Consider the following 25,025-nt stretch of genomic DNA (forward strand, 5'->3'; position numbering starts at 1 on the left):
TTGGGTGCTACTACCTGTTTCTCTGTGCTCTCTCCTGTTATTCCGCCTCAGGCACTGTGTGGGCCAGCCTCCCCGAAGCACTTAAACTCAGTCTACTATCTGTAATCCAGACCTTTCTTCCGAGCATCATGCTGGTGTATAGCCAACCTTCTGCCCAACATCTGTACTCGAAGTTCAGCATGCCCCAAAGTGAACTTACCACCTCTTCCTTCCTTCCACAACCTTCTCACTTTCTTAGTGGCACCACTGTCTACAAGTGAGGACGCCATCTTTGATTCTCCCATTTCCTCACTCCTCATATCCAATCAAGTTTTGTCAGTTTCATCTCTCCATTCTTTGGTTCATCTCATTATTATCTTGACCACTGCATCAAGCCTTCTAACTTCTCTGCCTCCAGTCCTGTCGCCTTCAAATCCTCCATACAACTATGACAACTTAGACAACTACCTAACTTTCTTCACACCCCTTCCAAGCTCCTCCCATCCCATGATCAGGTGTCGGTCTGCTCCTACAGCCTCTGGCTCTTCCCTGTCTGTGACTTCACACTCCACTTCACAGAATGCTGGTCACTGGAATTTGGGAAAATGAGTGGTGGCAAAGCTGTGTGTGTGTGTGTGTGTAGGTGGGTGAGGGATAGTTAGATGGCAGGAAGTAATGCTTTAAGACAGAATTTTATTTTTAAGACTTGATTGAAATAAATAAATGTTTCATGGAATTGAGAAACGTATTTAGGGCAACATAAAAATTTGGAGGACAGTTTTAAACATGAAGTAGAAATAGCATATTATAGTGGGAAGAGCTCAGAATTGGGAGTTAGAAGGAGAATCTCATTCTGATTTTGCTCTTTCTTAGCTGTGTGTTTAGTTAAGTCACTTAACCTCTCTGGGCATCAGTTTGCTCATCTGTAAAAATGAGGGGAGTGGATTCAATTTCTAAAATTCCTGTCATTCTTAAAATTTATGATTCTAGGAAAAAAAAAATCCTGAAACATGTTTCAGATACCTTCCAGTCTGCCACTCAAAAACATACAACAGAAACTGCCATGTTAGGACTTTTGAGTTGATTTTTCAGTGTTTCTTTCATTATCTAGACTTCTGATCTCACCATGGTCCCCAGCTCTTGTCCATTACCATCATCCTCTGGCTTTCTGGGTTGCCAACAAGATTGGTATGGGACAATCCAGAGCCAAGGAACAAGAGACACAAATATATTTCCATTCCCAGTTACCATCTCTTCTCAGACTTACTTATTCTCGTCAAAGCCCTAGTAATTGTGTGCATTTTGAAATGTTCCAAATGTCTGGTTGCTGAGGTCAAGTCATGTTATAAGACGTGGAAACAGAAAACAATGTGAGGGAAAGATTTGCAGTCCCACCAACAAGCTTATCATTCATTAACATTTGCACAGAGTTGTGACCTTATGATTTCAGTTTCACAGAATTCAGTCCTCCAAAGGGTCTAATTAACCTCCCAGGAAAACCAGCTTGGAATGCAAGTACACGGCCACCAGGTGACAGCAACAGGTCAAAGACACAGAGACCAATCAGTAAATGTGAGGCTTCTGGGAAGTTCAAACTGCGCTCTGTTCAAGGAATGGGCTGCCACCTCCTTCAAATGGATCATCATGAATTCCCCTATTGTTTAATATCCTAAATAGATTTAAGTATTAAAATAATTAAATGTAAGCACTATATTTAGAAATTACTTAGAGGTAGTGGTTCTCAACTCTGGCTACATGTTAGAACCACCTGGGAAACTTTAAAAACATATATTCTAATGCTCAAACCTCCCTCCTAAAAACTTTCACTTAATTAATCAGGGTGGATTTTATCTACCAGAGAAATTTTTCCACCTTTTTTCCCCACCAGGGGTGGGAGTGAGGGGTTTTTTGCTCCTGGAATTATTGTGTCACTTTTTTCTACACCCAAAATTAATGGAGGGACTTGGAAAAGATGTTGTGACTACTTCTCCATCCTAGCCATTCATTCGTCCATCTGTCCATTAATCTGTATGGGTATACATTGTCAAGAACTGCAGAGAAGACCAAGATAAATATTTGATTCCTATTAGCAATTCCTCTGGCTATCGACTTCTTTATAAACTGCTTTAGAAAATTGAAGGTGAGCTTTAAAATAGAACAAAACATTCTGATCAGAAAAGTAAGCTGTAAAAGTAATATGTACTATTTTTAAAATATTCTGATTTTTAAAACATTGATCTTTCTTTTGAAGTGTAACAAACACTTGGGGGAAAAAATGCAAGGCATAAGTATATATTTGAATGAATTCACCAGGTAAACAACCAATCATTTCCTCTTTCCTCTCCTTCTGTAACATTACAGAATAGTTTTGCCTGTCTTTATACTTTGTATAAATAGAATCAGTTATGTATTCCTTTCGTCTGGCTGCCTTTGTGTCACATTGTGTTTGTGAGATTTATCCATGTTGCCAGGTACAGCCATAGTTTGTTCCTTTCTATTGTGTCAATAAAATAGCGTGTCAATGAATAGGACAATTATATATCTAGGAGTTGGATTTATAATAAGTAAGAGGGAAATTGCATTGTCAGGCTTTTCAAATTATAGAAATTGGTAGGTTAGTGACATCTCATTATAGTTTTAATTTGTGTTTCTGATAGCTAGTAGGATTGTGTTGGGGGGATCATTTTGGCTACCTTCTTTAGTAAAGTGTTCAAATCTCTTGCCTATTTTTTTCCCCAATGGTCTTGCCTTATTTGTTTTTTAAAAAACAGGTATAAAAATAAGACTGGTCATTTCAAATTAAAGAAAAAACACAAAACAAACCGTGGTAAAGCCATACAATGGAATACAACCAATCAATAAAAAGAAACGAACTTTGTGCAAAAAAACAAAAACCAAATACTAGTCATTTCAAATAATTGACTTGTGGTTTGGGTGATTTTGTCCATTGTTGATTTGTTCTCTATTGTTTTATGCTCTTATTTCATTACTTCCTTTTACTTTCTTTGGGGTTTACTTTCCAACTTCTATTTTTTTTAAAAAGATTTTATTTATTATTTATTTGACAGAGAGAGAGACAGCGAGAGAGGGAACACAAGTAGGGAAAGTGGGAGAGGGAGAAGCAGGCTTCCAGCAGAGCAGGGAGCCCGATGCAGGCCTCCATCCCAGGACTCTGAGACTGTGACCTGAACCGAAGGCAGCCACTTAATGACTGAGCCACCCAGGCGCCCTCCTTTCTAACTTCTAGCAGTGGACACTTACCACATTGATTTTTAGCCAGTCTTCCTTTCTAACATACACTTGAAGCTATGCATTTTCCTCTAAGCAGTGCTTAGTTGCATCCCAGAAGTTTGGATATATCATATTTTCATTATCATTTGTTCAGAATGTTTTCTAATTTTCATGGTAATTACTTTTTTGACTCAAAAGTTATTTAGGGGACACCTGGTGGCTCAGTTGGTTAAGCCACTGCCTTTGGCTCGAGTCATGATCCCAGGATCTTGGGATCAAGTCCCACATCGGGCTCCTGATCAGTGGGGAGCCTGCTTCTCTCTCTGCCTCTGCCTGCCGCTCTGCCAGCTTGTGCTCTCTCTCTCTCTCTGACAAATAAATAAATAAGTAAAATCTTAAAAAAAAAAAAAAAGCTATTTAGAAGTAGACTACTTGATTTCCAAACATTTGGGGATTTTATAGATATTATTTTGTAGTTGATTTCTATCTCAATGCCATATACAGGATTTTAGTTCTTTTAAATTTATCAAGATATGCATTAGAGCTTGGCAATTTTGGTAAATGTTACATGTGTGCTTGAAAAGGTTAGGCATTCTATCATTGTGAGATACAATTTCCTAAATATATTAATTAGTTCAAGCTTGTGATCATGTTCATCTGCTCTTTCTATCTTAAAGGGCCGAACAGTAAATATTTTAGGCTTATAGGCCATAATGTCTTCATACCAACTACTCACCTTTACCATTGTGGTATGAAAGCAGCCAAGGACAGTACGTAAATGAATGGGAAGGGCTGTGTTCCTATAAAACTCTAGTTACAGAGTGCAGTGGCCAATCTGTGGGCCATCATTCACCAATGCCTGGTCTATCTAATTACTATGTAGTACTATGTACTAGTATGTACATACTATCTATGTAGATAGTACTATGTACTATCTAATTACTATGTACTATATACATAGTAATTAGAAGCAGAGAGATTGCAAGTTAGTCCAATTCTTTCATTCTGAAATTTTTGCTTTGTATGTTACGAAGTGATGTTACTAGGTGCATACAAATTTAGAATTTAAATTTGTTTTCCTGGTGAATGCTTCTTTTAGAAATATGAACTGTCCCTCTAGCTCTAATAATGCTTCTTGCATTAAGGCATATCTTGTATAATATGAAATATATATATACCACATCAACTTTCTTTTTGTTAGTATTAGTATAGTTCTTTTACTATCCTTTTATGTACATTTATATATTCTTTTCTTTAGAGTTGTACTCTTTTAAGCAACACAAATTAGTTTCCTTTTTTTCTAAATCCTATTGACACTCTTAGTATTTTTCTTGGCATATTTGAGTCTATTTATATTATTAAGACTTTTTTTTCATTGGGTAAATATAAACATTGATTCCCTTTCTAAGACCCTTCACTCTGTTCCAAAGTTCTAGTGAGAGGTGTAGGTCATAGGATTGTTTTCTCAACTTTTGCTCCTGAGAGCTCCTCATTTTTCCTCAGAAAACTTATTTGTTCCAGTGAACACTGGGTTTGGGTCTATGGGCACACAGACTTGGGTACACAAACTTGTACACACCTGGGTGCCAGTTTCCACTCTCAGCAGTACCTAGATTCATAAGTGCTGAGATTTTTGCCTACAAGAAGCCAGAGCCACAGAAGGGTGGGTGATAATGGGGCCAGCAGCCAAGAGCTTACCTGTTTTTTCTCAAAAATTGATTTGTAGGAGTTCCTTATATATACTGCTATGAGCCCTTTACAATTATGTGGGCTGTCTTTTAGTTTATGGCTTATCTTTTTGTTCTCTTAATGATTCATTATGATGAGTCAAATTCTAATTTTAATAAGCCAATTTAATGATAATTTCTTTTAAATTTTATTTAAAATTTTCTTTAAAATTTATTTAAAACACAGAGAGGATGAAGGGGTCTGACCCCTTGAGAAGCCTTGATCTTAGAAGAGAATAGGGCAGAAAGTCCCTGAATTTTCTGGTCTTACTAAGGAATGACCTTTCTGTTTACATTTTCACACAGATTTATGCAATACTTGACAATGGTAACCTCTGGAAAAGAACAGATCCCTCAGAGACCATTCCCCCAACTGAATTTCTTATATGTATGTCTAGTACAAACAATTTGAGACGGTGTGTCCCAAATGATTTTGTTTCAAAGGATGGTAGTGCAAGGAGAAGCGGGAAATAGTCAATAGGTATTGCACAAAAGACAAAGCCATGTGACAGTATTTTCTACCTGTATACATGCTTAACCTGGAAGGAGAAAACTGTACTAGCAATAAGGACAAGAAAAATAGGTTAAGGTCTTCCTCAGAAGAAAAAGAAAACTTGCTTCAGGAGAGAGGCACTGACACATAATACAAAAGTACTCAGTCACCAGGGCCCCTTGCTTAGACTACAGGTGGGCAGGGTCCTCACACAGACCCTTGAGAACAGATATACCTCTGAGGTCAGGCACTGTTCCCCTCTGCACTAGTCCCTACCGCTTCCCTATTGCACAGGGTACAGTCCTGCTGCCCAGCTGTGAGCAGGATGGGTCAGAAGGTGCTAAGACAACATGCGAAGTGACTGATTTCCTCCTTGAGTGCAGACTTGGCAGAAGGGAGGCTGGATTGAGCACGCCCAAGCATGGGAAGAGCAGACAAATGAACAGAGAAGGGCCACAAGACCGTCCTGCTTACTCAAGCTGGAAATGCTTGATCTTGGTGACCAGCAGTTTGTACTGGGCACCCAGTGGAGCCATGGAGGCGACATCTACAAATACCAGTTGCTCCAGAGGTCCCGTTTCATTGGTTGCTTCTGAGGGACACAAAGTACGGCTGACTTCCTGGTAGTTGTAGGTCCTCTGGTATCTGCAGCAGCCGATGGAAGGAAAAACAAGCACAAACGAGAGAGAGACTTGGTGAACAAGCAAGGAAGAAAAGCCTCTCTTATTTCATTTCTCTCCAAATTTGTTTTCGAGTGCTTATGTGATAAAATTTCAGAGTGGACCTACTGATAGTGATTTAGTCTGGGGCATAGGCTTGTGTGCTGTCGTAACAGGGACCCAAGGACTCTTCATGCTGACCATGACCACCCTTCGATGGTGCCTACATTATCTTACATCATCTTCCTCATTCAATGAAGAAAAAAAAATACCACATTTTGAAGGGGAAACTGTGCTGCTAGAACAAGCAGTTGATTTCATAGTTCCACTCTTTGAGCTTTTGCTAAATGGAACATAAAAAAAAAAAAGCCGCAGAGCCCAAGTCAAGGCTATGAGAGTTACTATTATTTCAATCGTCAAATTCCTCAGCCACTAAAATGAGTTAACACCATGTTATGTACCTATGACTGAATGCCTTCTGTTTTTTTTCTTAGTAGTGCAATAGTAACTTATATAGTTTCTCCTACAAAAAATATAAACTACACAAGGGCAGGGATTTTGTTTTCCAGTCCCCCCACTACTGTATCCCTAGTTTCTAGCACTTAGTAGCACTTAACTGCTATAGAATGAAGGAGGCACACTCTGTGGGCATTTTGAAGAATGGAGGTGTTACTCACTTACCCTGATTCCTGAACCCAGCCCTGTTCTCAGTGAATGATCCACTAACCAAGAGCTACAGAATATTGTGGATAGAATGAAAATGCTAAAGTTTCTTCCGGGTGCTACACATCTACGTAGAGTGTTTGCTCATCTGAATTCAAAGAGTCAGGGTGCTTGGGTGGCTTGGTTGGTTGAGCATCTGACTCTTGATTTCAGCTCAGGTCTTGATCTCAAGGTTGTGAGTTCAAGCCCCACATTGGGCTCAATGCCCGGTGTACTTAAAAGACAAAAACAGAAGATGGAACTGAACAGACCTGGACAGCTTAGTTATGTGTTATGACTCTTATTTGCACTTAGGATGCATGTAATGTCAACATTCCAGAAGACTGAGTTCCCCTTCTACTAGGGAAAACACCAAGTAAGGCCTAGGTCATTGAAAGAAAACAGGTGTAGCAAAATTGTCCAGGAGAAGATCTACTTACAGTCCTTGGAAGAGCAGAGGAACCTGCCAGGATAGCACCCCTTTCTGCTGGCGAACCACGACGAGAACTGGGTAGTCGAGGTTCTCTGAGGAACTATTCACATACACCCGCAAAGCATTCACCTGTGAGCCAGGGCAGAAAGAGGGGTAAGGCAGATCACACACACACACACATACACACACACACACACACACACACACCCCGTAGCTGCCACCTGACATGATCTTCAGTGAAACCAGATTCTGGAGGCTTCAAATGGCAGGCTTCGTTGGACAGTCAATACAAGGTTTTGAGAATAAGCTCAGAAGAGAGAAAGAAATATATTGATGTCTCTTCTCATTTGAATATAAATGCTACAGATACAAATATCTTCAAAAAAATTTAAAAAGACCTATGAGCTCCTTAAATCATTCTGTGCTTCAAACCAAAATGTTATTGCCATGTTTTATTAAAGCCTAGCAGATGGCCTGGTGCTCCCCTAGCAACAGATACCACAGGGGCTGAGTATTTCTCTTTTTGCCCTGCTCCAAGGCATAAATCAGTCCCTGACACAAAATGCTTTTCTCCATCAGCAGCTCCACGGCTCCTTCTGAATACACAGATCAACCCCAGGGATTTAACACTATCATGGCTGTTTTAAGGACAGAAAATTGAGCTGTGGCCCTGGATCTAGATGGTTCTGGTGTTTCCCTTTATTTTGTGTAATACCATAGACTACATGGAAAGAACAAAATAGGAAAAAGACATGGTCAGAAAAAGAAAAAGTAGAACTTGATCGTTCACATGAGATTTCCCCTCCTGCTGTATTAAAACCTTAGTGTTCCCTTGAAAGCTTCTTTATTAGGGAGAAGAAATGAAACAAGAAAATCTTGCAGCTCTACACGTTCAAAACGGAAACAGAGGAAACAGAACCACAGGGGTATCATGTAATTACTATTTGGTTCTCTTATATCATTCTTCATTAAACAACTTTGCTTTTTTTAATGTTGAAACAATCCAAGAGTAATTTGTTAATTTGGTAAGAAGCACTTGTTCATGAAGGAACAATTTCTTGAGCCTAAGCTCTGCATGTTTCCATGGAAATTAAGCTGCCCCTGATAACTACCAACATCCTACCTCTAGTGCAGACTTTTCCCTAAGTTCTGGAGTTCCATGAGCACCTCAAACTCTACCTGTCAGAAATGGAATCTATCACTCTCTTCACTCTCAACTTTAATTTCATCTGTATTTCCTTGCTTATTGAATGGCCTCACCAGGAAGCCATTTCATCTCATGAGAACCATTAGATGAGAGCCATCCTTGATTCCGACTTCTTTAGCCTTCTTAGTCAATAGGTCGTAGAATTCTACTGTTTCTGTGTCCTTCATACTGTCTGTATCCAGACCTTCCCCTCCACCCACAATGATGTTCCCACCATTCTCATCGTTCATGTCCTCATCGACAGGACCTGATCAAGTCTTCTTATTCCCAGGGCTATGCCCCTTCAGATGTCAGAGTCATCTGGGCATTGTCCTATAGGGCAAGACCATCAGTGGCTCTGGGAGTTTTCAGATTTACCCTAATACCTGGACTTGCAATTGGCATCTTAAGTGGGAGGTGGGCAGTCTTATGGGGCTGAGCCCTTAACCTATGAGATCTGATGCTAAAACCAGGTAGAACTGAACTGAACTGCAGGACACCCAGCTGGTATCACAGAATTATTTAATGTGTTGAAAACCCACACATCTGGTATCAGAAGTGTTGAGCGTGAGCAGAAGAAAACAGAAGTGAGTTTTTCCAATAGACAACTGCCAAGCACTTTTTTTTTAATGTAGTCCAATTTATTATTTTTTTCATGGACAGTTCTTCCATCACTCTTTAAAATAGAGATACAGGGATGCCTTCGTGGCTCAGTTGGTTAAGCATCTGTCTTTGGCTCAGGTCATGATCCCAGAGTCCTGGGATTGAGTCCAGCATTGGAGACTCAATTGGAGAGGCCTGCTTCTCCCTGTGCCTGCCGTTCCCTCTGCTTGTGCATGTGCTCTCTCTCTCTCTGACAAATAAATAAATAAAATCTTAAAAAAAAATAGAGATATAATTCACATGCTGCACAACTCCCTCTTAAAGGGTACAATTCAGTAGTTTTTAGTACATTCACAGAACTATACAACTATCACCACTATCTAGTTCTAGAATATGTTCATCACTCCAAAAAGAAGCCCTGTACCCATTAGCAGTCATTCCTCATTCCCTCCTTCCCTTAATCCCTGGTAACCAATAATCTAATTTTCGCCTCTTTGAATTTATCTATTCTCAACATTTCATACAAATGGTATATGTCCTCTTGTATTTGGCTTATTTCACTTAGCATAATGTTTTCAAAATTCTTCCATTTTGTAACATTTCTTTTTATTGCTAAATAATATTCCTTTGTATGCATGTATCACATTTTTTATGTATTCTTCTGTTTATGGACATTTTGGTTGTTGCCACTTTTTGGCTATTACGAACAGTGCTACTATGAACATTTATATACAAGTTTTGGTGTGAATATGTTTTCAATTCTTTTGACTGTTTACCTAGGAATAGAATTATTACAGGACATGGCAACTGTATGTTTAACTTTTGAGGAGCTGCCAAAATGTTTTCCAAAGAGATTCATCATTTTACATCCTAGCAATTTATATTACTGGTAATATATAGGGGTTTCAATTTCCCCACATCCTTGTCAACACTTGTTGCTGTCTTCTTGATCATTACTGTCCTAGTGGGTGTGGAGTGGTATCTTGTGAATCATGCAGTATTTTAACTGTTTACCTGCCTGGCTCTTTTAGGGAGCTGCAGACTTCATCTCTGGTGTCCCTAGTGTTGACAAAATGCATGAGTTCAGAAGCAAGCTCACTTTTGCAGTTCACAATCCAAACACTCACTGGCATTATGCAGCATGTGGTTTTAGAGCACGCTCTTAGTCTGGCTTAACATCCGCAGCAGCCAGAACTGAGGTAAAACCTAAGGAAAGCTGTAAACTAGGCAAGCTTCCTCTTTAGCTTGTCTGCTCTCTTTTCATTACCTAGGAATGCAGCTTCCTCTTCTCTTCTTAAGGTACTCAGTGCCAGAAGGGATTTCCCTCCACTTTCTCCCCCCCACACTTTAAGACAGTGATTCTCAACTGTTAGTTTGCTTTTTGGCATTCGCGTCCTTCGAGCCCACCCCTAGCATTTCTGATTCAGCAGATCAAGCATAGAACCTAAAAATATGCATGCTTACCAAGCATGCTGTGGGGTTCTGAGGCACCTGGATTAGAGCCTACACTTTGGGAAGTACTGATCCCACAAATCCAGCTAGTGGATGACTCCGTTTGTCAGCAATTTGCCAACTGCTCATAATTATGAAGTACACAACCGTGACACCACCAAATGTCATGAGTATGTCTGGAAGCTGGTGTCTAATGCGGCTGAAACTGGGCTAGAAGGAAGGAGATCTGTAGGGAGCACAACAGATACATCACGACGAGATTACCCCACTCCCTGCTCATTGCCACACCTAATTTTATTCCTTGTCTGGCTCTTATAATCCATTTACTTTTGTATTATATAGTAATGTTCTTACTAATTATAATAAAAACACTCAGAGATACTGACATAATAAATTGCAGAAAAATATATTAGAGTAGGAGATAGAAGACACTGGGCAGCTTTTCGACACAAATAGATAATGCATTGCCCCCAGGAAAGGATAAAGAGTCCTGTTCAGCTTTTGCTTTGCTTTTTCAGAGGCTAATGTGCAACTGAGAAAATTGGATTACATTTGCTACAGTGAAGTAAGCCCTGTAGAGGCAGAACTAAATGAAGGACAGAGTACTGACCATGCATGATCATGACACCTTGTAACAGACCATTCTTTTCTTTTTTTAAAAGATTTTATTTATTTATTTGACAGAGAGAGCACAGAGAGAGAGAGAGAGAGAGAGACAGCAAGAGAGAGAACACAAGCAGAGGGAGTGGGGGAGGGAGAAGCAGGCTTCCGGAACTGCTGGGAGCCCGATGCAGGACTCAATCTAGGACTCTGGGATCATGACCTGAGGCAAAGGCAGATGCTTAACAACTGAGCCACCCAGGTGCCTCTGGAGACCATTCTTAAGAGCCAAGATTTTCCCTCCTGTGGCTTCTTCCTTTTGTTGTGAGCTATTTCAGGGCCCCCCCACCCTTATCCATGGGGGAATATGTTCCAAGACCGCCAGCAGTTGCCTGAAACTGCAGATAGTACCAAGCCCTATATGGACACCATATTTTTCCCCACACATACATACGTAGATGAAGTTTAATTTATACATTAGGCACAGTAAGAGATTAATAACAATACCTAATAATAAAATATAACAATATATTATAATAAAAGTTATTGAATGTGCTCGCTCTCTGTCTATCATACTATACTCACCCTTCTTCTTGTGATGATGTGAGAGGTTAAAATTCCTACATGATGAGATGAAGCAAGATGAGAGATGTAGGCATTGCAACGTGGTATTAGGCTACTATTGACCTTCCGACATATGTCAGAAGGAGGATCATCTGCTTCTGGACCGTGGTTGTCCATGGGTAACTGAAATTGTGCAAAGTGAAATCACGGATAAGGGGGACTGCTGTACACATATCTATTTTCTTTCTATGTTTATTATAAGCAAGGAGTTGAGTTATAGCTAAGAGAGGAGAATTATTTAAGTATTTCCATTTCTGATATTATATAGACCACAATTATGGAAGGTCTTAAAGCTTCAAGACTCCCTTTTTAATCTTTTGGAATGTGTCAGCAGGGAAAAGTTCAAAATTCTCAGTAATATAATTCTATTGCATAAAGAGGATGAGAATGAGTTTAATTTAAAATCTGGCTTGGTTTTGCTTAATTAATGAGACTGTAGGCTCTATTAGTTGGAACATCAGATTCTAAATCAGAGATTACTGGCTTCCATTATTAAGCATAGCACTGTTTTCCTGTGTGAGCTTGAAAAACTGAGTCTCCGGTAAAATAGCAAAAATAGTATTTGCTTTTCCTAATGTGCACAGTTTTAGTGACTGTGTTATGTTCATTAGGTGTTCAGGTTATTTGGTCCTTCCTTCCTTCCCTCCCTCTTTCCACCCTTTCCTGCTGTCCTTCCATGCTCCCTCCATCACACATCAAACATTAAGTGAATTAAGAGCTATGAGGGATGCTGCGGGTACACTAAAGGCAGCCCTGTCCTTGAGGATCTCACAATCTAGTCGGAGAGACAAATGATGTTATTACCAACAGCATAATGTGATGATATTGTGGTAGCAACGTGAGCAAGTGCTGTGGGTACACAGAGGACAAAGTGGCTACCCATGCGGGGGAGTTAGAAAAACAGCACAATAGCTGGTCCGTCATTTCCCAAACTATAGTTAAGATGGACTTGTCCACATAGGTCCTGTCGTTGCCTCCCTGGTGCACATGACCTTGACTCATTACAGAAACTTGTATCTGGGAAGGTGCTCAAGAAGACCATCTAGTTCACAGGTTCTATTTACTGACAAGGAGCCCAAGACACAGAGGTGACATGACTTCCCCACGGACCCTCAGCTGTGGAAGAATTATGCCTGGAAACCAAGCTTCTTGTATCCCAGTCTGCACACAATTCTTGGTCAGATCATGCTATCACCATTATTTTGAATCCCTGACTCTACTAAACATTGCTATGGATATAGGCTTCTCCTAATACTTCACTGTGAAATCAAGAAACTATATAAATACCATGAATGAAGGAGAGAGACAAGCCATAGAATAGGATATGTTACTTGTACAAAAAAAAGACAGACAAAATATCAATATCTTGAATATGAAAAGAGTCTTTAAATCTCATAGAAAAACACAACCCAAGAGAAAAATAGGTAACTGCAGAGATGACAAATGACCAAAGAACATGGGAAAAGATGCTCCGTTCTTTACACACATCAGAAAAGTAAAGCCTCAAAAGTGTGATAATCGCACATTTGCAAGGATGCAGAGAATCAGGAACTCTCGGGTATCACCTATGAAAATGTTATTTAGTACAACCACTTTGGAGGGCAAATTGGCCATCTCTACTAAAGCTGAAGATGAGGTCACATTACATCCCAGCATTTCCACTACGTTTATACACAAGAGGAACTCTCTTACATATGTACTGGGGATGATGGACAAGAATGAAAGGAATAAGCTACAATATGGACCGATACAGATTGCTCTGAAGATAAACTGAGGAAAAGAGCAGGTGGCTAAAGGATACATACTGCATGATCTCATTTACATAAACTTTGTAACAAGCAAAACAAAACTATCCATCTATCTGTCATCCACCTGTAGTAAAATATACATACACAGAAGCGATAAACACCAAAATGAAGATAATTCTTTTCCAAAGCTTTGAAGGATCTGAGACTTTACCCCAGTTGCCACAGTTTCACTGATCCTGATGGAAGACAGACTTCTGGGTTAGGGACAAAGGACCTTTATTCCTTTATTTCTCGTCACCGCAAGCAGCATGGCCATCAGCATGTTTGCATCACTCCCTCTTGCTGCCCAGTACCAAGAAGATGATGTGAATGGGCCCAGATGGCTGCTAACATACATTAGTGGGTTGCAAGACAGAAGAGGAACCAAGAGCTTGGGAGGACATATCTTTTATAATGGGCAGTAAATCTGCCTTATGTTTGTTCCAGAGAGGGACACTGTCCCTACCAGCTGTTTGCTATACAAATATCCTTGAAATGATAGTGTGAGGAAAAAATTCAGTCAGTGTCTTCCCATAAGATGTGCAGAAATCAAGAGACCCATGAAAAACTGTCTCCCCAAAAATGGTTACTTTGGGGGATGGAGGGCATCCCAGGACAGTCTAGATTCTAGCTACTTTAGGATGAACTTTTTTTCTTTCAAAAAATATTTGACTCCCTGTCCTGTGCTGGGTATTTTCCTGGCACAGGAGATACAGTACTAAGCTATGTGGACATAGTCTGGCCCCACTGAGATCACAGGTTTGTACATGATATGCCAGTTAAATAAAGAATTGCATTAACATTCAAGTTCCTGTGGCTATGCATGGCTTAGGGTGGGGACAAATAGGGAATTCTAATTGCCTTTCGTTTCTTAAGCTGAGTTGTCGGTACATAGGTGTTTGTTATGTTATTTTCTATACTTGCTTATATATCTAAAATATTACATTATAATAATAAAAAAGAAGCCACGATGCACTGGCCTTTGTGTTTTGCCCATTTCTGCACGACAGCCCTCATTTTATGTAGTCTTTTTATTGTTCAGGGATGTGGCAAATGCTCAGTTTCCAAAACACTCTTATTGCTCTCCTGGTTTATTTCGCTATGGTCTATCCTTATTTTGGTGCTTGATCCGCTTATGCTAACTGTATCAATTACTGTCCCTCCCTCCCTCCCTCCGACCCCTCTCAGCTAGCTGCAGAACTTTACATTGTTTTTGGTATGATTAATACGGCCCATGTCCCCACTGTTCTATCCCGGAAAAGAAATATGGTCAGGGACCCAGGTGGGGAGGTGCTAGCCTAGATTCTGCATTAGGTGTATTTGTTTCCTAGGGCTGCCCTAATAGAGCACCACAGACTGCAAGGCTTAAAATAACAGAAATGTACTCCCTCACAGTCCTGCAGACCAGAAGTCTGAAATCAAGATGTCACCCAGGCCACTCTCCCTCTGAAATTCTGGATTGAGTCCTTTTTGCCTCATCTTCGTTTTTGGTGGTAACTGTCAGTGCTCAGTGCTCCTTGGCTTACCATTGCTTTGCTCTCATCTCTGCCTATTGTCACACGGTGTTCTCTCTGTGTGTCTGTTTCACATGCTGACCTCCCTTCTGTGCGTGTCTGTATGCAAACTTCCCTCTTCTTGTAAGGGCTTTGTTCACACCGGGTTAGGGCCCTCCTCAACGACCTCCTCTTAGTTTGGTTACAGCTGCAAAAACTCTATGTCCAAATAAGGCCACATCCATAGATTCCAGGGATTAGGACTTCAACATATGTTTTGGGAGAACATAAATCAACCCAAACAACATTATATTTGTAGGATTTTTAAGCAATAAAATCATTCTCCAAGACTCTGAGCCTTTCCCAGACCATCAGCTTACCTACAGCTTGTACCCACCGGCCACGACCCTTCATGCTGAATGAAGCGGGCCTGCTGGGGGGGTCTGTTCTGTGACTACGTAGGAAAAATGGCTGTTCCTGGGCAAAGGGGCCTTGCAGTTCTGAATCCCCTTCTTATTAGAGGCTAGAAAGTCCTATTAAATGGAGCATTCAGGGGTGCCTGGGTGGCTCAGTGGGTTAAAGCCTCTGCCTTTGGCTCAGGTCATGGTCTCAGGGTCCTGGGATCGAGCCCCACATGAAACTCTGCTCAGCAGGGAGCCTGCTTCCACCCACCCCCCTGCCTGCCTCTCTGCCTACTTGTGATCTCTCTCTCTCTCTCTGTGTCAAATAAATAAATAAAATCTTTAAAAGTCAATAAATAAATGGAGCATTCATCCCCAAATTTTTATAACTACCATAAGGAGTGGAGTTAGTTCAATCAAAGGTTATACCTTTCTTTTTAAAGAGGTAAACATTAAAATAATTCCTACAGTTATTGATGTGACTGTTTAAAATTCCCTCTGCCTGATTTGACCTAATAAAACCACCTTCTATAAATTTACACCATAACAAAGAAAAATATGCAGACCTAGATTTTATGTCTGGCACCAACTTACACTATCTGGGTGACCTTGAACAAATTACTTAAATTCTCTGGACCTCAGTTTCCTCAACTGTAGAATGGGAACAGTAACACCCAGACTATCCACCTCCATAGAGTATGGGCAACAGTACCCTGTGACCCACAGAGCACTGGACAGAGTGAAAGGCAGAGCTCTCCCACCTGCACTTGGGGTTAGGCAGTGCTTTTCCACTCCCACACATTCACCAATCAACCAGTTGTTGACGTGCGGAGACACACTTAGAAGCCCAAACACCCCTGGCAAAGGAGAAGGTTATATGGTCCATCTCACATAGAATATTAATTTCCTTTCACAGTCTGGCTTACAGCTTTCCTGGAACAGCTCATTCATCTCATTGAAAAGAGCAGTTGACCCCTTGGGAGCTATTTATTCCCTATACTTTTAGATACTCAGTATTTTGCTTTCCAAACTCTTTCCTAAGGAGCATGCTTTACATACCTCAACTCGCCCATTTCATTATACACACAAATGCATCCATACAAACTTTCCTCTTTAGATTTTTGATTGAAGTTTTGTATTAATCATTTCAATTCCCATAAAAACATAGGAAAACATTAAAAAGAGGTATAATAATTGGCAGGCCCGGAGTATAGAACTTAAACACAGGCTACATTCCAGCTACTTCGCGATGAACTTTGTTCATTCACTAAATATTTGACTTTCTATCCCATGCCAGGCATTGTTCTGGCACAGGAGGGACATTACCAAGCTATGTGGGCCTGGTCTGCCTTCATTGAGACCACAAGTCTGCCCACGGATGCCCATTAAACAAGGAATGGCATTAATATCTAAGTTCCTGTGGTAGTGCATGACATAGATTTTCAAGGTGAGTATTTTCTTCAAGGATGAGTACGAGTTAACCAGAAAAATGCAGAGTAGAACAAGAGAAATGTCTCAACAAAAGGAACAGTGTAGTAGACATAGGGAAGGTGGGAGAGAGGGAGAGAAGGGGGAGAAATGAGAGAAAAGGCAAGAAGGAAGTTTGAAGAATTAAGAGAAAATCAGTCTGGCTGAAGTTGAAGGTGCGTGAAGGACCATGATAAGTCCTGGGGAATCTTAAAGTCACATGAGAGGGGTTGGGCTTTACTCCAAGGGCAACAGAGAGCTTCTGGAGGTTTTTAAGTGCTGTTGCTCCATAGCCATGGCCATTGCTGGAAACCAGTGTGGCCTTTGTTGCCGTTAACAGCTGCTTCTCTATATCACTGGCTCCCAAATCAAAGTCTGGGAAAGGCAGACATGATTGGTAGCACAGAGGCCATGTGCCATGCCTGAAAGTGGGGTTAGTGTCTATCCCTGTGTGTGTGTGAGCAGGTGCTGCTGTTCTACTTCTGTACAAGAAGGAGCTCTAGCTCCAGTGAAGACTCCTAAAATGAGGCACACCCCAAAGATAAGGAATGGAGCTCATATGTTAGGCAGTCAGAACATGGCCAAGCTCCACTATATTTGGAAAGCGTTTTATGTGCAACACCAAGACTATCCTACAAAATAATTGTTCCATAGCACGTACTTTGGTAAATGCTGTCCTACATATTTTCTTCACAAGGACAGGTGGCAAGTCAAATCTATGCCGAAGACCCTAACTTAACCTCATCCCACCGTTTAACACTCATAAGTCTTATGGACTGCACTATCCAATTTTATACTTGATTATATAATCTTTTCATGGTTTGTAATAGTTGGTCATTGTTTCATGCATTTGTTTCACCTCTCTGAGAATTGTGTTTGGAATCCAGTATGTATCTGGCCCTTAGTATATATACTACAAATATTTACAATTATTATATGAATGGAAATAGTCTTCCTAAGCTTGTAACTTTCAACAAGCCCTGAGAAAGCACCCCCAGGATGTTGGGGAAGTGGCTGTTCTTAACTCTTCTACAAATATTTCTTTCTCCCTATTTGTTTTCTTCTTGTGGGCTCCCTATTATGTTGATATCATAACTAGGTCATCTGTCCCAATTTCTTAATTTTTTGGGAAAAATCTCTTTAGGCAGATCCTCTAGTTCTATAATACACTGTCATTCTAATGTTGAACCCATTGCTGAGGTTTTCAGGTAAAGTTTTATTTTCAACTCTGAGATTTCCAGTTGGCTCATCTTTATAACTGTGACCTACTTCATTTTAACGAAGTCTTATCTCTTTCACGATAGTCACTTCACTTATTTTCAAATCTTATTCTTCCTCTTTATTAGTTGGACTACATCTGGTAAAGGCCATCTGGGTTGTTCTCTCATGTAGCTTCGTTCTGCACATGTGTTATTTTCTCCTGTGAACTCAAACTTCTGAGAGGATCAGCTACCTGGGGTGGTACTGAGAACCCCAGCGGGTAGGTGCTAAATGGGAGGAGGGTCCAGGGTAGAAAGAGTGGCTGGAAGGAAAGCCCCCCTACCACAGTGTGGACAACCTCTGAGTTGACCATGCCCCTTTTCACCCTCACACAGGTGTCCAGTGTGAAGTCTGCCCCCATCTCTTTTTACTTCCACCCCCCTTCTCCCACCTGCACACTGTTTTTGCTCCCATTATAATCTGCTGGCCTATGTCTTGTGAAGGAGGTGGTGGGGAAGGAGGGAATGCTCAGAGTCAGCAGGTCAACGGTTACAGTGGTTATCCTATGCACTCCAGCAGGCCCTCACAGATGTGAGACCACATTTCCCAGCCAGTCTTGGCCTGGTGCTGCGGGTTTTCTCCCTCATAAGGGCAATAAGGAGGGCAGGTGGCAATCCACCTAGGCCAAACCGAAAGAGGCAAAGAAGCACAACAAAAAAGCTCTCCTCCAGGGGCGCCTTGGTGGCTCAGTGGGTTAAAGCCTCTGCCTTTGGTTCAGGCCATGATCCCAGGGTCCTGGGATTGAGCCCCGCATCGGGCTCTCTGCTCAGCAGGGAGCCTGCTTCCCCCTTTCTCTCTGCCTGCCTTTCTGCTTACTTGTGATCTCTGTCTGTCAAATAAATAAATAAAAATCTTAAAAAAAAAAAAAAAAAAAGCTCTCCTCCAACCTATTCCTCACCAGTGACCTCTTAATTATGGGCTGCCATTTGCCTCTCATTTCAAGAGCTAACCATCTTCTGTCTCCCCAGTTCTCTCACAGTTTTTGCATTATTTCCTCTATCCCCTGACTTTCCCTGCTTTAGGCATGTCCAGGCTTGGTTCCTGGGAGACAACCAGCTGCCATGTTGGTTCCTCATCTTCTAGGTATTGGGGTCTGCTCATCTCCTGTGCCTGATTCCTGTCTTTTTCTCCCTATCTCTCACTTATACTCTCTGTCCTTACAATTCCTTTACTTTGGAGTACAAGTGGAAGGCCTCAAAGAGGAAAAAATAATTACTTTATGGTTTAAGCAGAATTCAGGGATCCAATCCTTAGATTTTATTTATATGCTGAATGATTGCACTGCAGGGAAGTTTCTTCGAGAGCTATTCTGAGGCCTACTTAATTAATGCTCTGAAGCTGGGAAGGCCCTAGAAAATTATTGTTAAGACTGTCAGAGTTATGGTGTGACACTTACCAGCAATTCTTTCTGTAGTGGGATTTATTGACATACCAGTGTCATTTATAGTTTTAAAGAAGTTTTGTCAGGATATAAGTATTACAGGAAACTGCTTTCTTTCTTTTCTTTTCTTTTTTTTTTTAAAGATTTTGTTTATTTATTTGACAGATCACAAGTGGACAGAGAAGCAGGCAGAGAGAGAGGGGGAAGCTGGCTCCCCGCTGAGCAGGGAGCCCGATGCAGGGTTCCATCCCAGGACCCTGAGATCATGACCTGGGCTGAAGGCAGAGGTTTTAATCCACTGAGCCACCCAGGCGCCCCAGGAAACTGCTTTCTAAATAAGACAAAACTGATTGTCTGTAAACATCTGCCTCTTCAAAATAGCAGACATTAGGAGAAGGAAAGGAAAAGTGAATTGGCTCAAATCGGAGGGGGAGATGAACCGTGAGAGACTGTGGACTCTGAGAAACAAACCGAGGGTTTTGGAGGGGAGGGTGGTGGGGGGAATGGGTTTACCTGGTGATGGGTATTAAGGGGAGCACGTATAGCACGGAGCACTGGGTGTTGTACATAAACAATGAATCTTGGAACACTGCATTAAAAACTAATGATATATTTCATGGTGACTAACATAATACAATTAAAAAAAAATCCTAAAGGAAAATTTCTCGAGATGAACAGAAGACGCCTCAGGAAAGGCCACATTCAGGAAATTAACTCTTTCCAGTCATGGAGTGAACATGGTGGCAGAGATGCTATGTACTCTAATTCTTCTCTGTAACTTGATCAGATGTTTCTCTTTAATGGACATAGATAGAAGGTTCTAGCACCCTTCTTCCTCCCTGCCACATCTTGGTCCCTGACGACCGATGTTGGGATCTATATACCTGCCTTTGAACAAATAAATGCCCTAGCTTGAGAAGACCCCATAAGGACTTTAGGTGGAATTGACCTGGAGGCTACCCAGCATTCAAATCCTTTACGTTTCTAAGGAACTTCTTCCACTCCATTAAACCTGGTGAGTTTCGCAGGAGGCGGCACATATGATGGATGCCAAGAGTCATGTGACCTATGCTCAGGTAGTTGGACACTTCCATCTGGTATTCTTCAGTGGTGATTACATGATCTAAAGATGGAGGGAGAGTTTAGAATTCACTGGCAATGCTGACACGAGTAGGGCTCATGGCAGCAGGGTCTGGGGTAACCATATCTAATGGCAGAGGAGGTGGTGATTCCCAGGTGGGCAACTTGGCAAAACCACTCTGCGGCAAGACTCTTGCCCTAATTTCCTGTAGTTTAGTTTCTCTTGGTCCTTCACTGTGGTCTGAGCCTGGTAACTCAGGTTTGTGAGCAACCCAACATTCTTCTAATGACTTTTTTGCTTAAGTTAGCTAGTTAATCTATGTCACTTGCTAAGAACTTTGCCTGATCCCACACCCTCTTTCTTTTTCTACTCGCTCATAGCCCATAGCTACTTTGGAGCCTTACTGGCCATAGCCTCCCAAACCATCTCTGCATACACCGAGTTCATTCTGTTTGCCTCTCTCCTTATCCCCCACTTCTTGTCCTTTTAATATCAGATAAACATCGTCTTTGTCCTAGGAAGTTATAATTACTCTGGTGAAGATGGTATGGTGAGAGAGCAGGGACAAATACAGGATTTCTGTTTTGCAGATACTGGAAAAGACAAAAAAAATTGAGTATTTTCATGTCATATTTTAATATATGCTTCCAGGTTAGATAAATAAAATAACTGAGTCATTTTGTCTACAACAGGGCAGTTAAATCTAGAAGGACAGAAACAGTTGGTTAGTCCTGTTTGCTATGGCTTATCTTCATGGTTGTTTAATGGAGATCCAGAAATACCAGTTCTCAGGATAAATCCTGTCTTCTAGTGATGTATAGGCTAACTGCTTGGGTCTCCAAGTTGCCTCGTGTCTGTCACAAAGGAACCCAAACATTGATGAAAATGGAGCATAAAAGAGATGAAGATTGGCCCTCTGGGTCCACAGGGGGTCCGAGTAAGATCATGGTTGGTGGGTGGCTGCGGCTCTGGAAATACTGAAGCAAATCTGCGAACTTCTCAGTTTTATATAGTGTCAACCCTGCTGGCCTGACTCACACAGACGAATGGATGCCTGGACAATTCCTGGGGGGAAAGACAAAGATGAAAACCTGTGTAGAGGGGCACCTGGGTGGCTCAGTGGAATAAGCCACTGCCTTCGGCTCAGGTCATGATCTCAGGGTCCTGGGATCGAGCCCCGTGTCGGGCTCTTTGCTCCGCAGGGAGCCTGCTTCCCCCTCTCTCTCTGCCTGCCTCTCTGCCTACTTGTGATCTCTCCCTCTGTCAAATAAATAAAATAAAATCTTTAAAAAAAAAACAAAACTGTGTAGATTTTCAGTAACTATAAGGGAACGCATAAGGGATCACGTAAAGTGTGATCAAGTGGCCTGAAAGTGTGACTGTCATACTTCAGAGTATTTTTTTATTGTTGTTGGTAAGTATACAGATGTGCTCTTGTGGGAGGAAGAGTGGTTTAGTGGAAATATCTTGAGGAAATATCCTCAAAAACCAGAGTTATGTTCCTAGCTTTGCTTCAAGCTAGTTACATGATTTGGGACAAATAATTTATTTTGCTGGCTCTTAGTTTTCTCTCCTGTTAAGTGAAAAGACTGGGTGATTTAAAAGGTTGTTTTAGCTCTTAAGTTTAAAATACAAGTATCACTGGGATGCCTGGGTGAGTCAGTTAAATGTCTGGCTTCAGCTCAGGTCATGATCCCAGGGTCCTGGAATCAAGTCCTGCATTGGGCTCCTTGCTCAGCAGGGAGCCTCCTTCTCCCCCTGCTTTGTGCTTGCTCTCTCCCCCCCCTCTCTCTCTGACATACAAATAAATAAAAACTTAAAAAAATAAAATAAAATACAAATATCCCTTTCTATCCCAATGGTTTCCAGGAACATTTTATGTTTCTTTTATGGATAGAAAAAAGAACAGAAAATGCAAGCCCAATTGCACTTCTATAGCTAAAGAAACTTGACAAGAAAATCTTGTTGCCATGAATAAAGGAAATAATGGCACACGAAGTCAACACAAATATAGGCTGACTTCTCAAATAGCATATGTTTTTCATCCTCTACTATTGATATTATTAAAATTCTATAGCATAACTTTAAAAATCCGGAGACCAGCTCTTTCAACTGAGATTACCCATCATGGCTTTGAATCAGGAGGTACAGAAAAAAACAAACATGTTGCCTGAAATGAAGAACAAGGAATTTCTTCGCCAGTAACAAAGCCCCCAACAACATGAGAAGATCAACCAGAGAAGAAGAAACATGATGGGCCAACAGTGTTCATAAAAGGTCTGAAAGATAAAAAGCATGGGATGAGCAGAGAGATACCAGATACACAGAAAAAACTAGCCACAAGAGAATGGTAGAGGTTACAGTTAGTGATAAGAACAATGAGCTCCAGGTATGGAGCTGCTTTCAGACTCTGTGGTCCAAGGAGGTCTATAAACTTTTTTCAATAAATCATGCTGGAACAATTGGAGATTATATGCAGTAACACACACACACACACACACACACACACACACACACACACACACAGACTTTATACCTTTCACAAAGTTAATCTACCAGGATCATAAACCTAAATGTAAAATTCAAAGCTATAAAATTTCAGAAAATAACCAAAATAACACAGGAAAAAATCTAGGTGACCTTAGACTTGGTGACAACTTTTTATTTTAATTAATTAATGAATTTGAGAGAGAGAGCTGCATGTTGGGGGAGGGAGTAAGAGGGGGAAGAGTCAGAGGGAGAGGGAGAGATAGAATCTCAAGCAGGCTCCATGCCCATCTCATGACCCTGAGATCATGACCCCAAGATCATGACCAAGCAAAATCAAGAGTTAGTTGCTTAACCAACTAAGCCACCCAGGAGCCCCTTTAAATACAACACCAAAGTGTGATTCATGAAAAACAATTAGTAAGTGTACTTTCTTCAATTAACGATGTCTGCTCTGCTAAAGAAACACTGTAACATGAATAAGAAGATAGGCACAGACTAGGAGAAAATATTCGTAAAACTCATACCTGATAAAAGACTGGAATCCAAAATCTTTACAAGGAATTCTTAAAACTGAACAACAAGGAAACAAACAATCCAATGAAAAAATGAGCAAAAGATCAGAACAAATGCCACACCTAAGAAGATATACAGGTGGTAATAAGCATATGAAAAGATGCTAATATGCTCTAAGGAAACCACAAATTAAACAACAAAAGACCACTATACCCCTAATAGAATGGCTAAAATGCAAAGCACTGACAATACTGCATGCAAACGAGGAGGTAGATCAATAAGGACTCTCTTTCATTGCTGGTGGGAGTACAAAATGGTGCAGTTGCTTTCAAGGCAGTTTGACAATTTTTAACAAAGCTAAACATACCCTTACCATAGGATCCAGGAATTAAGCTCCTTGGTACTTACCCAAAGGAGTTGAAAAACTTATGTCTGTATAAAAATCTGTACACAAATGTTTATAGCAGCTTTCTTCACAATTGCCAAAAATTGGAAGCAACCAAGATAGCCTTCAATAGGTAAATGGATAAATGAACCATGGCACATCCAAATAAGAACATACTATGCAACACTGAAAAGAAATAAGCTATTGAGCTATGAAAAATAGCCATGAAGGAACTTTAAATGCATATTGATAAGTGAAAGAAGGAAGTCTGAAAAGGTTACATTCTGTATGATTCCAAGTATACAACATTCTGGAAAAGGCAAAAGTAGAGATACAGTAAAAAAAATAAGCCATTTTCAGGATTTGAGGGTAGGAGGGAGAGGTGAATGGGTGAAGCACAGAGATTTTTTACAGGGATGAAATAAATTATTATGTACAGTCCACTGTAATGGCAGATACATTACGCATTTCTCAAAACCTACGGAAGCTTATAACACCAAGAGTGAACCATAAAGTAAAAGGTGAACTTTAGTAAATAATAAAGATCAATGCAACCCCAATGCTCTATCAGTATGGGTCCATCAGTGTAGCACACTAATGCAAGATGTTAATAATTAATTATAAATAAATAAATTAATGCTTAATTTTTTGTAAACCTAAAGCTTCTCTGAAAAACAGTCTATTTAAAAAATATATATGAAGGAAGAGTGAGGAAGCAGACAAAGCTGAAAAACTTTCGTGTCCCAGGATAGGCAGAGGGAAGGGCAAACCTTTACACTCTTAATGGTCCATGTAAGGACCTGTTTAGCCAGAGGCTTCCATTGAGGTTAAACAATAACCTTGTTGTTTAACCCTTAAACTACCCTTAAACTGTCCCTGCTCCCCTTCCCCCAGGGGATGTACTTAAAACCAAGTCCCAGGAACCAGCCCCAGGTAACAAAGCCCAGATACAAGGGTGGGTCAGGCCAGGTGGAGATATCCAGTCAGTGAGGGGTTGCACACTGTCTCCCCAGCTACCAAGGAGTATGGGCTCCACCCTTTGGGAGCCTTTTGGGCGCCAATTCTACCGAGGGTGATA

General features: G+C 40.9%; 1 protein-coding gene across 5 annotated transcripts in view; it reads right to left on the reverse strand.

Annotated features, from left to right (window-relative positions):
• Nucleotides 1–25,025, reverse strand: part of SIDT1 (SID1 transmembrane family member 1) — a 94,060-nt gene that overhangs the window by 55,745 nt on the left and 13,290 nt on the right. For 4 of the 5 annotated variants that reach the window (XR_006818069.1, XM_046003168.1, XM_046003167.1 and 1 more), the window contains exons 2-3: nt 7,232–7,353; nt 5,905–6,075 (exon numbers count right to left, since the gene is read on the reverse strand). Coding sequence is in view for 3 of the 5 variants with exons in the window: in XM_046003168.1 (XP_045859124.1) it covers nt 5,905–6,075; nt 7,232–7,353 (293 nt within the window). In the remaining 2 variants the exon portion in view is untranslated. Of the gene's footprint in view, nt 1–5,904; nt 6,076–7,231; nt 7,354–25,025 lie in introns of those variants that run through there. The other variant, XM_046003169.1, reaches the window with a different exon arrangement.

Source organism: Meles meles, chromosome 4, assembly GCF_922984935.1.
Source record: "Meles meles chromosome 4, mMelMel3.1 paternal haplotype, whole genome shotgun sequence".
In the NCBI taxonomy this organism is placed as follows: domain Eukaryota; kingdom Metazoa; phylum Chordata; class Mammalia; order Carnivora; family Mustelidae; genus Meles; species Meles meles.